At 51.9% G+C, this 13,105-nt stretch overlaps 1 protein-coding gene across 1 annotated transcript; it reads left to right on the top strand.

The window, feature by feature from the left end:
• The first annotated feature begins 4,547 nt into the window (after positions 1 to 4,547).
• LOC138929500 (uncharacterized) lies at positions 4,548 to 10,478 on the top strand. Its single transcript, XM_070288938.1, has 3 exons — positions 4,548 to 8,648; positions 8,704 to 10,389; positions 10,442 to 10,478. Exons 1-2 carry the CDS (start codon positions 4,548 to 4,550, stop codon positions 10,219 to 10,221), a joined length of 5,619 nt encoding a protein of 1,872 aa, XP_070145039.1. The 3' UTR covers positions 10,222 to 10,389; positions 10,442 to 10,478.
• Positions 10,479 to 13,105: the final 2,627 nt, after the last annotated feature.

Raw genomic sequence — 13,105 nt, 5'->3', positions numbered from 1 at the left:
GGATACGATAGCAGAGAAGGCAGGAGAACCGTCAGAAGAGGAAGTGCAGCAGTTCCTGAACAAGAACAGGCAAGTATTCGAGGACATGAAGGGGGTAAGCAACGTGACCGAACACAAAATATACCTGAACGACGACAGACCGATCAAGCAGCGATACTACCCGCGGAATCCCAAGCAACAGGCGGTCATCGACGAACAGGTAGACGAACTGCTGACTCTGGGGTTAATAGAACGATCGAGGAGTCCGTATAGCGCACCAGTCGTGTTGGTAAGGAAAAAGAATAACGAATGGAGGATGTGCATCGATTACAGACAGCTGAATGAGAAAACAGAGAAGGATGCATACCCGGTACCGCGAATGAACTTCATCCTGGACCAATTAAGGGAGGCAAAATTTATAAGCACCATAGACCTGAAGTCAGGATATTGGCAAATCCCGATGGAACAAGGAAGCAGGCAATACACTGCATTCACGGTTCCAGGACGAGGGCTGTTCCAATGGACGGTAATGCCATTTGGGCTAACCACCGCCCCGGCAACGTTCCAGAGGGCGTTAGACACAATAATTGGGCCAGAGATGGAACCGTTCGCGTTCGCGTACCTAGATGATATTATTGTGATAGGCCGGACTAAGAGGGAGCATCTTGAAAAGCTCCAGGAAGTATTCCGAAGGCTGCAACAAGCGAACTTGAGAATAAATCCGGACAAGTGCCATTTTTTTCCAAAAAGAACTAAAATACTTGGGACATGTGGTAAGCGAGCACGGGATCCGGACAGACCCGGAGAAGGTAGCAGCAATTTGGGACTTACCGACACCCAAAAACACAAAGGAAGTACACAGTTTTTTGGGAATGGCGTCGTGGTACCGGAGATTTATCCCGAACTTCACGGAGCAAGCAGGAGCACTGCAGGAGCTTACAAGGAAGGGCCAAAAATTCGAATGGAACCAAAACCATCAGAACTCGTTCGAACAGCTGAAGGAAAGCCTGATGCGGGCTCCGGTACTGGCGTGCCCGGACTTCACGAAGCGGTTTAAACTGCAGACCGATGCCAGCGACTTCGAAGTGGGGGCAGTACTTACGCAAGACACAGAGGACGGCGAACATGTAATCTCCTTCGCAAGTAGGAAACTGAGCAAGGTAGAAAGGAAATATAGCGCAACGGAAAAGGAGTGTTTGGCGATCCACTGGGGCATAGAGAAGTACAAGATGTATCTGGAGGGCTACCCGTTCACGGTAGTAACGGACCATATGGCACTCAAGTGGCTAAACTCAATAAAGAGCCCCTCAGGAAGGATAGCAAGATGGGCGCTAGGTCTGCAACCGTACCAGTTTGACATACAGTACAGAAAGGGGAAGCTAAACGTGGTGGCGGATACATTATCAAGAGCACCGCCGATAGAGCTGAAGACAGTAAACCAGGTGGCAAGCTGGGTGGAACGGAAGCGAGACGAGGTGGAAAAAGGGCAAGGCGACACTGACTTTTACATAGAAGGTGATCAGCTCTACAAACTCAATCAAAACCGGAGGGATCAACAGCCATGGAAATTATGCATACCCGAAGACCAAGTGCACCACATACTGACGGAAAACCACTGCACGCCAGCGGCAGGGCATCTGGGGGTGTACAAGACAAAGCGGCGAATACGTAACCGATACTTCTGGCCGGGTATGGCAAAAGATGTGGAGGAATTCATCAGTAAGTGTGATAGCTGCCAACGATACAAAATATCGCAACAAAAAAGCGCAGTTAAAATGCTAACAAGAATAGCAGAGGCGCCGTGGGAAACGATGTGCGTGGACTTCGTCGGGCCGCTACCACGGACAACCCATGGAAACACAATACTAGTGGTGATAGTGGACAAGTTCTCCAAATGGGTGGAGCTAGCAGCGATTCGGCAGGCGACAGCAGAAGCATTCTTGAAAATCTTCCGCGAGCGAGTAATAGCACGAGGCACGCCACAGGAAAATCCGACGGAGCGAACAAACAGGACGATTAAAACAATGATAGCACAGATGACGGGATCGGAACAAACGAAGTGGGACGAACACATCCCAGAACTGATGCTAGCGTTCAATAGTAGCACGTCGGAATCGACGTAATACAGCCCGGCACAGTTAGTTTTTGGAAAGGAGCTAAGGTTACCGGATATGACCTTCGATAAGGTAGCGAACGGCTCAGGAATAAACGAAGAGAGCATATCGGCAAGATGGAGGCGCATGGAGGACGCACGAAAAGAAGCAACGGAAAACATGGGGAAAGCGGCGGAGCAACAGAAGCGACACTATGACTTGCGGAAGCGGGAATGGAAGCCCAGGATCGGGGAATGGGTTTGGTGTAGGACGCATCATCTCTCAAACGCGGTGAACAAGTTCAACGCAAAACTGGCACCACGGTATGACGGACCCTGGAAAATAGGAGGGTTCATATCCCCAGTGATATTGACACTAAGAGACCCGAAAACCCGGAAAACAAAACGGGCATATATAGGGGATATTAAGCCTCAGAAAGGGGCAGAGCCAGAGCAGGGATCGGCACAGGGGGCAGAGAGAAGGCAAGAGAGCGATAGGGCAGATCAGAGTCAGGAACCGATAACAGGCAAAGACCACAACCTAACACAGCGACCCGAACCTAACGTTATACAACACTATAACCACATAGGACGTAGCCTAACACTAGAAGACGAGCTAATCAGCTGGCCGAAAACTAACATGGGTTCTTTTCGTATCCTTCCAGCAGAGACGATGCATCGCTTCCAAGCAAGCGCGGAGAAATTCCGGAAGAATTGCGACAAGGCGGCACGCGGGGCGCCGCGAACGCAACTCATCGACCCGAGCGTGGCACCGGGGACGGTAAGAAAGCGGACGGCACCAACCAGGATGGGCAGCAGGAACGCGCAGGCGCCGGAGAGTGGGGGCGAACCGCTCGCTGGGCCGCCGACGGCACCCGTCCGCCCGGGGAGGAGCAGGATCGCCCACACCCCGAAGGAGCACAGACACGCAGAGGGACCGGGATGCAGCGGTGCGCAGCAGCAGACACAACAACAAGGGACCGGATGGGCGAGGGCACCCGCCACTCAAGTCCGAGTCCTGCAAAAGCCCGCAGCAGCAGAAGGGCAACCAGAGGGCCCACAACGCAACGAGCAGGAACCAGCAGGGCCGAGTCAGCTAGGGCAAGCGAGCGACAGACACGAGGCGGCGCCGGAGGCCAGACGGCAGACCAGGTCACCAGATCGGGACGTGCTGGAGATTCACTCTGAGGAGAGAAATGAGTACGGATGGATCGTGCCGGCCGGAAGCCGTATATCAGATGCGGCAATGGCAAAAATCCGACAGAAGCTGGCAACGAAGCGAATCGCAAAACAGAAGAAATGGTTGGAGCAGGACGGAAGCAACGTCTGGCGGATTGTCTCAAATAGAGGCAACCACGTCACAATTCGCCGCCACTTCCAAACGGGGGGGGGGGGGGGGGGTGTGACGCTGCGCGCACAAAGTAGAGATAAAAATAGTAGAATAAATAAGAATATAATATGTAAGCAAAAATGAAGTAAAGAAACCAAAAGAAACATGAAGTAATAGGCGTGAACAGAAAAAGGAAAAAGAAAACCAAAAGAAAATGAAGTAAAGAAACCCAAAGAAACATGAAGTTAAATGTAAACAGAAAACAAAAGAAATGAAGTGGCTGCAATAAACACAAAAAACAAGGGAACATGAAGTGTTTCAATCGAGCAAACGCGAGGAAGGAGGAAAAGGGAAGACACACGCGAATTTAAATCAAAAGCGCGCGCGCGCACGATCAGCGAACGGCCACACTGGCTGTCGACGGCCAAACATTGTAATCGATAGGTAGAATAAGTGTTGGAAGGAAATTCTAGTATTTTGTAAGTTATCCGATGTTGTATGGATTTCTTGGCCCATGAAGTAGGGGCCTACTAATATCGGCACTGTGAATGCCGCCTAAATTGTGCTTTTTCATTGTCTTGTGAATTGTAGGAGGGCACACTGCGGTAAGCTTAAGTTAGTTTAAAAATGTATTAGGCTAATTTAATGTATTCACAGAATAAAACCGCACCCTTGAAGTTATCCCTCTCTTCGGACCTACTTGTGTGGGGGGCCGTTTAAGGCAACTCCGCATGAAGCAAGACAACTCCTTTTATTCGCAGTCCTAGGGAGACTGCAAGGGCAACTTGCGCTGGATGGTCTGTTGCCCAGCTAGAGAGTTGCCAGGAGCGCATTCCCGTCCCAGTAGCAGAGTCGCAGTCAGCGATATAGTGGAGCGCAGCCAGCGCCGAACACTGGGTACGGACGGTGGCGCAGGAGCGCCAGGCGCACATTCCCGTACCAGTAGAGGAGTCGCAGTCAGCGACATTGAGGAGCGCAGCCAGCGCCGAACACTGGGTACGGACGGAGACGCAGTCAGCGTCAATTGAGGTATCCGCAGCAAGCGGACAGAAGGCGCAAGGAGCGTCAAGCGTCGGTGTGACGCAGGCAGCGGCACAAGGGTCGCCATTTTGAAGCGCGCTGAGGCAGCGCCATATTGAACCTGGGATGCAGCATTCCCCCAGGAGGAGTTCCCGGCTGAACGGAGGGGAAGCCACCCCTACAACAACGCGAGCGGATCAGCAGCCAGCGAGTAGTGGAGCGGGAAACCGGCCGCAAGTGAACATAACCACGGCGGCGGCCATTTCTCGCCCAGCCACTACGGTGACTACAGTAGCGTCCCAACCGAGGAGTACTGCTGTCACAGCTGCGAGTTCAGTGCCGGAGGAAGGCCAGCCACTCACGTCGTACCTTATGGAGAGGATTACGGCGTTGGAGAATGAGCTGAGGCAGGTTAAAGTCCTGAACAGTGAGAGCACCGCCAAACGCGCGCCAATCGCAGTTGGCCCAAGCGCAAATGGCGCCAACAGTGAAGCGTCGGGGCGGCCGCCATCTTGGGGCGGGCCGCCAGTAGCCACATCTAACGGTGAGGCCCCAACTAACGGGGTCGGGCCTGTCCCACATAGCTGTGTCGGTGCGAGCAGTACGGCCTGCACGCAGCCGCCATATTGGAGTGGACCGCCATTGCTAACGACTAGCAATCATCTAGTGGAGCCACTGTGTGCTACGAGTGTTGCGCAGACGGCGCATGGATTCGTGCTACCGGGCGGGAGCATCCACAACGTGGCAACAGCATCGCCATTTGTTGGATCCTACGCCTCGATGACGCCGAATGGAGCCCAAGGAGCGAATGGGCCAAGAAGGCTTCCGGACCTGCCTGTATTTGGAGGGCAGCCCGAGGAGTGGCCTATATTTAACTGTGCATTTGTGGAGACGACCCAAGCATACAACTGCACAGACCTGGAGAACAACCAGAGGCTGTTGAAGGCGCTGAAGGATGAAGCACGCGAGACAGTGAAGTCGCTACTGATTCACCCTGGGAACGTCAGCGCCGTGATGGAGCAGCTGCGCTTTAGGTTTGGCCGACCGGAGCAGCTTATACGCAGCCAGCTGAACAGCGTGCGAGAGGTGCCGCCGATTTCGGAGCAGCACCTGGCGAGGATCGTCCCCTTCGCAACCCGAGTGAGTAACCTCACGGCCTTCTTGCAGTCAGCGAAGGCGGAGCAGCACCTGGGGAACCCCACCCTCATGGAGGAGCTAGTGGCAAAGCTTCCTACGAGCAAGCGAGTGGATTGGGCCAGGCACGCTGCATCGATCGAGCCCTTTCCCACTGTAGCGCACTTCAGCACGTGGCTACAGGAGTACGCAAACATCGTGTGTACGATTTTGGACGTCGAGGGAAAGGAGCCGAGGCGTCGAGTCCTGCATGCGAGCGTCGACCAGAACGGATGCGAGCAGCGGGATGATCGGCATGGAGGTTGTCCCATTTGTGGAGGGCAACACGCTACGACGAGCTGTAGAGAGTTCATCGGAGCTTCGCCATCGAGAAGGTGGAGCATGGTGAAGAGGCATCGGCTCTGCTTCACATGCTTAAGGATTGGTCATACAGCTAGAACCTGCAATGGGCACGGCGAGTGCCGAATCAACGGATGCCGCCAGATGCATCACCGTCTGCTACATGGAGCGGACGAGGGGCGAAGATGGCCGGAGCAGCAAAGTGGCTTCAGGCGCCACGACGGTGGGAACCAGCAGTCAGCAGTTTCCAGACACAGCCCGGAAAGAAGGTCTTCGCCACGAGGTGGTTACAGGGACCACGAGAGGAGCCAGCAGCCGGCGGTTCTCAGAAATAGCCTGGAGAGAAGAGCCCCGCAGCCAGCGGAGGCACCTGTGCAAAGGAACTTAAGCTGCATTGACGCCGAGGGAGGCCGACTATTGTTCCGTATACTGCCAGTAACGCTGTACGGAGCTGGTCGCCAGGTAGATACCTACGCGCTTCTGGATGAAGGATCCTCCGTCACGATGATCGATGACGAGTTGCGGAGGGATCTGGGAGTGCGAGGCGAACATCGACAGCTTAACATTCAATGGTTTGGAGGAAGGGCCAGTAGAGAGCCCACCAACGTGGTGAGTCTAGAGATAAGTGGAGCTGGGAAGCCCACTCGCCACGCGTTGAGGAACGTGTACGCCGTTTCGAGTTTGAGTCTGCCGATGCAGACGTTATGTCGGCGAGATGTCCAGGGCGTGCATAAGGATGCGCGTCTGCCGATGAAGCCCTACAGCAACGCGGTGCCGAAGTTGCTCATCGGACTGGACCATGGACATTTGGGATTGCCACTTAGGACGAGGCGGTTTGCCAGAGAGGGACCGTATGCGGCCGCAACCGAGCTTGGATGGGTTGTGTATGGGCCGGTAAGTGGACAATCGACTACGCCGTCACCGAGGTCCTGCCTTCTAGCCGTGTCAATGGAAGATGCGATGGAAAAGATGGTAGAGGACTACTTCGAGATGGAAAGCTTTGGTGTGAAGCTCGCGCCACAGGTCGCAGCAAGCGATGACGCGCGGGCACAAAGGATCCTCGAAGACACCACGGTGAAAGTGGGGCGTCGCTACCAGACGGGACTACTCTGGAAGGACGACCACGCTGTGCTGCCACGGAGCTACGAGATGGCGCACAGACGGCTGATCAACGTAGAGAAGAAGTTCAAGCGCAACGGGCAGTTGGCGCTGGAATACGATCGTATCATCAAGGATTACGTGTCCAAAGGGTATGCGAGGAAGCTGCAGCCGGATGAGGTCGCCGTGAAGAGCGACAAGCTATGGTATTTGCCACATTTTGGTGTCGAAAACCCGAACAAGCCCGGTAAGGTCCGGCTTGTGTTTGATGCTGCAGCCAAGGTTGGAGGAACCTCTCTAAATTCGGCGCTGGACAAGGGGCCTCAGCACTATAAGCCCTTGCCAGCCGTGCTCTTCCATTTCAGGGAAGGAGCAGTCGGAGTCTGCGGTGACATCAAGGAGATGTTCCACCAAGTGCTGATCCGACCCGAGGATCGATGTTCCCAACGGTTCCTTTGGAGAGATGGCAACGACGATCGAGACCCGGATGTGTACGAGATGAACGTAATGACGTTTGGAGCAGCCTGCTCGCCGAGCACTGCGCATTACGTGAAGACGCTGAATGCCCTGAAGTTTCGGGATTCAGATCCGAGGGCAGTCAAGGCCATCATCGACCACCATTATGTTGATGACTACGTGGACAGTTTCGCTACAGAGAGCGAGGCTATTGCGGTATCTACCCGAGTGAAGGAGATACATGCGGAGGCTGGCTTCGAACTATGCCAGTTTTCATCCAGCTCACCCATCGTGGAAGCGGCGTTGGGACCACCTGGACGAGTCAAGAGCGTCGGATGGGGTGAGGCTGAGCAGAAGATCCTTGGAATGCGCTGGCAGGTAGCAACGGATGACTTCAGATTCAACGTGGAGTATCATCGAGTGCCAGAAAGCGTTCTAAGTGGAGATCGAGTCCCTACAAAGAGGGAGTATTTGAGCCTGCTGATGTCAACATTCGACCCATTGGGATTCCTGTGCTGCCTGATGATTACAGCGAAGCTGTTGCTGCGAGAGATATGGAGGCAGAAGATCCAGTGGGACGAACCACTACCGGAGGAGATAGGCAGAGCCTTTGCTGCCTGGCGCAGGCAGATGGACGCCGTGGGACAGTTCCGATGTCCTCGGCACTATTTTGGGCATGGAGCAGTTCGGACCATCGAGTTGCACGTGTTCGTGGATGCGAGTCAATCTGCATTCGCGGCGGTGGCCTATTGGAGGGTCATGTACGAGGATGGCAAAGTGCTGGCTAGTTTCGTGTGCGCAAAGACGAAGTGCGCGCCGATGAGAACGATGTCAATCCCACGGCTGGAGCTGCAGGCAGCGGTTCTTGGAACCAGATTGATAAACACTATCAAGGAGGAGCACAGTGTGGACATCAGCGAAACGGTATTATGGACGGACTCAAAAACGGTGCTGAGATGGATCGGCAGCACCCACCGCCGGTATAAGCAGTTTGTTGGCAACCGAGTGGCGGAGATTTTGGAGTCGTCGGAGGTTTCCCAGTGGAGATGGGTACCTACAGCTGACAACGCAGCGGATGATGCGACGCGGTCGCAGAACAAGGCGGACCTTAGCCCGGAATCCCGGTGGCTAAGCGGTCCCGCATTTTTGAGGCAGCCAGCGAGCGGCTGGCCAGTGCCTGAGGAGGGAACTGAGCGTGTTGTGAGTGAGTGAGTTTGCATTGGTGGCCACAAATGAATTTGTCATTCCGTTCCAGAGATTCTCGAGCTTCAGCCGCCTGGTGAGGACCACAGCCTGGGTCTTGAGGTTTGCGCGTTGGTGCCGCAGACAGAGAAGCGAGCTCGAGGAATACGGACTCACTGCAAAGGAGTGTGAGGCCGCGGAGAACCTGCTGGTCAGGCAGGCCCAATTGGAATCGTTTCCCGATGAAATGAGGTCGGCGAAACGCGGAAAGGAAGTCGCCAGCTCGAGCGAGATTCGAGGTCTGGCGCCGTACATGGATGAACATGGAGTTCTGCGAGTTCATGGCAGAGTTGATGCTGCGCTGTGCATGCCGTACAGTGCGAGGAGGCCTGTGATACTGTCACACAGGCACAGTCTTACTGAGATGATTGTGAGACACTTCCACGCCCAGATGAAGCATCAAAACGTGGATGCGATGATTGCTCAGATCCGGACGAGATTCTGGGTCACGAAGATGAGGCGCATGCTGAAGGAGGTGATCTCGTCGTGCTACGAGTGCAAGTTGCAGCGAACGCGGCCGATGCCGCCGATAATGGCACCCCTTCCAGAGGATCGATTGGAAGCGGGTGGATGGCCATTCAAATATACTGAATTGGACTACTTTGGACCACTGCTGGTGACTGTTGCCCGTCACCGAGAGAAGCGTTGGGTCGCCTTGTTCACGTGTTTGACGACAAGGGCGATTCATCTGGAGCTGGCGCATGACCTGTCGACGGATTCCTGCATAATTGCGATCAGGAACTTCGTCTGCCGTAGAGGACCGGTACATAGACTGCGGAGTGACAACGGCAAGAACTTCGTGGGAGCTGACAGGGAGGCCAGACGATTCGGAGACGTGTTCGAGACGGAGAGAATTCAGAGTGAGTTATCCAGCAGGAGCATTGAATGGGTCTTTAATTGGCCATCGAACCCGTCCGAGGGTGGAGTATGGGAGCGGATGGTGCAGTGCGTCAAGCGAGTGCTGCGCCATACATTGAAGGAAGTCGCGCCGAGGGATCACGTATTGGAAAGTCTACTGATCGAGGCGGAGAATGTGGTCAATTCGCGTCCGCTCACCCACTTGCCGGTGGATGCGGACCAGGAGGCGCCGTTGACGCCAAACGACCTGCTCAAGGGAGCAGCTAACCTGCCGAATACGCCTGGTTTGGAGGCGGAGCTGCCCAAGGAGGGTTCTACGCGAAAGCAGTGGAGGATTGCTCGCATGCTGCGAGACCGTTTCTGGAGGAGGTGGGTCCTGGAGTACCTGCCTACGCTGGTGCGCCGCGAGAAGTGGTGCCGGAGAACGGAGCCCATCCGCCAGGGCGATATGGTCTTCGTCTGCGATCCTGCCTTGCCCAGACGAGAGTGGCGCAAGGGCATCGTGGAGGAGGTCTACAGCGGAGCTGATGGAGTCGTCAGACGCGCCAGTGTGCGCGTGAGCGACAACGGACTATCTCGGACAATGTTGCGGCCTGTCTCGAAACTTGCAGTTTTGGATTTGAGTGAAGCGGTTCTTCACGGGGTCGGGGATGTCGACGGCCAAACATTGTAATCGATAGGTAGAATAAGTGTTGGAAGGAAATTCTAGTATTTTGTAAGTTATCCGATGTTGTATGGATTTCTTGGCCCATGAAGTAGGGGCCTACTAATATCGGCACTGTGAATGCCGCCTAAATTGTGCTTTTTCATTGTCTTGTGAATTGTAGGAGGGCACACTGCGGTAAGCTTAAGTTAGTTTAAAAATGTATTAGGCTAATTTAATGTATTCACAGAATAAAACCGCACCCTTGAAGTTATCCCTCTCTTCGGACCTACTTGTGTGGGGGGCCGTTTAAGGCAACTCCGCATGAAGCAAGACACTGGCTATACGACGGCCGGGCACACTATCGGAGGCAAAAACCGACCAGGGAGCTGGCCACACTAGGGCCTCGCCGAGCCCTATATAAAGCGGGCCACGGCACTGGAGCAGTCACTCAGCCGCTGATTGCGATCGTAATCACCCAAGCAGCCAAGTCACTTTTCGGGAACCAGGTAAATCCAGGTTCCACCCAATACATAGTAGTTAGTCGTAATCCTCCCCGCTAACCCCCCTCCTTCCTCCTTGCTGACTTTAGGGTCCAAATCGTTGCCGACTTTAGGGTCCACCTCTGCTGACTTTAGGGTCCACCTCTGCTGACTTTAGGGTCCACCTTGCTGACTTTAGGGTCCAAATCGTTGCCGACTTTAGGGTCCACCTCTGCTGACTTTAGGGTCCACCTCTGCTGACTTTAGGGTCCACCTCTGCTGACTTTAGGGTCCAAATCGTTGCCGACTTTAGGGTCCACCTCTCTGCTGACTTTAGGGTCCAAATCTCTGCTGACTTTAGGGTCCAAATCTCTGCTGACTTTAGGGTCCAAATCTCTGCCGACTTTAGGGTCCACCTCTCTGCTGACTTTAGGGTCCAAATCTCTGCTGACTTTAGGGTCCAAATCTCTGCTGACTTTAGGGTCCAAATCTCTGCCGACTTTAGGGTCCACCTCTCTGCTGACTTTAGGGTCCAAATCTCTGCTGACTTTAGGGTCCAATTCTCCTGGCAGACTTTCGAGTCCCAAACCGCACTTCTCCGGCAGACTTTCGAGTCCCAAACCACACTTCTCCAGGCAGACTTTCGAGTCCCAAACAACAACTTCTCCGGGCAGACTTTCGAGTCCCAAACCACACTTCTCCTGGCCGACTTTCGAGTCCCAAACCACACTTCTCCTGGCAGACTTTCGAGTCCCAAACCACACTTCTCCTGGCAGACTTCCGAGTCCAAGACAACAACTTCTCCGTGCAGACTTTCGAGTCCCACTTCCACCCTCCGAGCCGACTGGCGAACCCACGCGACGGACGGCATACGGACCTGCGCGGCCAACAACCACCCGAGCGGAGCCAACCTCTCTCTTCTCCCTCTTCCCCAGGCACGAGCTGCAGCTGACGGCATCCAGACGCGAGAGGACCCACCCAGACGCGAGAAGCCTACGCCCACCGTCACCCGGGGTTCACGGACACGATCTTTTCCGTCGGCCGAGCCATTCTGAGGGTCACCAGCCCAGCCGAAATCCTAATCAATTTACCTGACTGTAATATTACGTCAATAAACCGTACTCTTACTCTTTACTGTATTTCCCTCTCGAGTTCTCCCTGGGGGGCAAACGGATCGGGGAAAATCTCTTACAGCAACCACGCCTGAACCAAATAAATATATCTGCACAGACCCTGGACGTCCCGCTGACTACCCGTGGACGACAGGACGTTACAAGTTCACAACTCTTCTTAGTGCATTAGTTCTTACAATGCTAATACATTTGCACACTCAATTGTAAATTTGTAAACAAAAAGTTCATAACTCAGCTAATAATGCCTGAATCCACTTCAGAATTTATATTTATATTAGTTTTTACACGTCTAATACATTTGCATACTCAATTGTAAATTTGTAAACAAAAAGTTCATATCTCAGCTAATAATGCATGTATCCACGGCAGATTTTATGTTTAAATTAGTTCTTACAATGCTAATACATTTGCATACTCAATTGTAAATTTGTAAACAAAAAGTTCACAAATCAGCTAATAATGCCTGATTCCACTTCAGAATTTATATTTATATTAGTTTTTACACGTCTAATACATTTGCATACTCAGCTAATAATGTCTGTATCCACTTCAGAATTTGTATTTATAATAGTTTTTACACGGCTAATACATTTGCATACTCAATTTTAAATTTGTAAACAAAAAGTTCACATCTCAACTAATAATGCATGTGTCCACTTTAGAATTTATATTTAAATTAGTTCTTACAATGCTAATACATTTGCATACTCAACTGTAAATTTGAAAACAAAAAGTTCACAACTCAGCTAATAATGCATGAATCCACTTCAGAATTTGTATTTATATTAGTTTTTACACGGCTAATAAATTTGCATACTCAATTTTAAATTTGTAAACAAAAAGTTCACATCTCAACTAATAATGCATGTATCCACTTTAGAATTTATATTTAAATTAGTTCTTATAATGCTAATACATTTGCATACTCAATTGTAAATTTGTAAACAAAAAGATCATAACTCAGCTAATAATGCCTGAATCCACTTCAGAATTTATATTTATATTAGTTTTTACACGTCTAATAAATTTGCATACTAAATTGTAAATTTGTAAACAAAAAGATCACAGCTCAGAAAATAATGCATATATCCACTTTAGAATTTATATTTAAATTAGTTCTTACAATGCTAATACATTTGCACACTCAATTGTAAATTTGTAAACAAAAAGTTCATAACTCAGCTAATAATGCCTGAATCCACTTCAGAATTTATATTTATATTAGTTTTTACACGTCTAATACATTTGCATACTCAATTGTAAATTTGTAAACAAAAAGTTCATATCTCAGCTAATAAT

The sequence above is a fragment of the Drosophila kikkawai genome, unplaced genomic scaffold, assembly GCF_030179895.1.
Source record: "Drosophila kikkawai strain 14028-0561.14 unplaced genomic scaffold, DkikHiC1v2 scaffold_254, whole genome shotgun sequence".
NCBI classification, from domain to species: domain Eukaryota; kingdom Metazoa; phylum Arthropoda; class Insecta; order Diptera; family Drosophilidae; genus Drosophila; species Drosophila kikkawai.
This window is presented reverse-complemented; position numbering and strand designations above follow the sequence as displayed.

Coding starts and splice junctions, on each gene's coding strand:
- LOC138929500 (XM_070288938.1), top strand. CDS start 4,548: ATGCAGCATTCCCCCAGGAGGAGTTCCCGGCTGAACGGAGGGGAAGCC. Junction 8,649..8,703: donor AGGAGGGAACTGAGCGTGTT/GTGAGTGAGTGA, acceptor ATTCCGTTCCAG/AGATTCTCGAGCTTCAGCCG.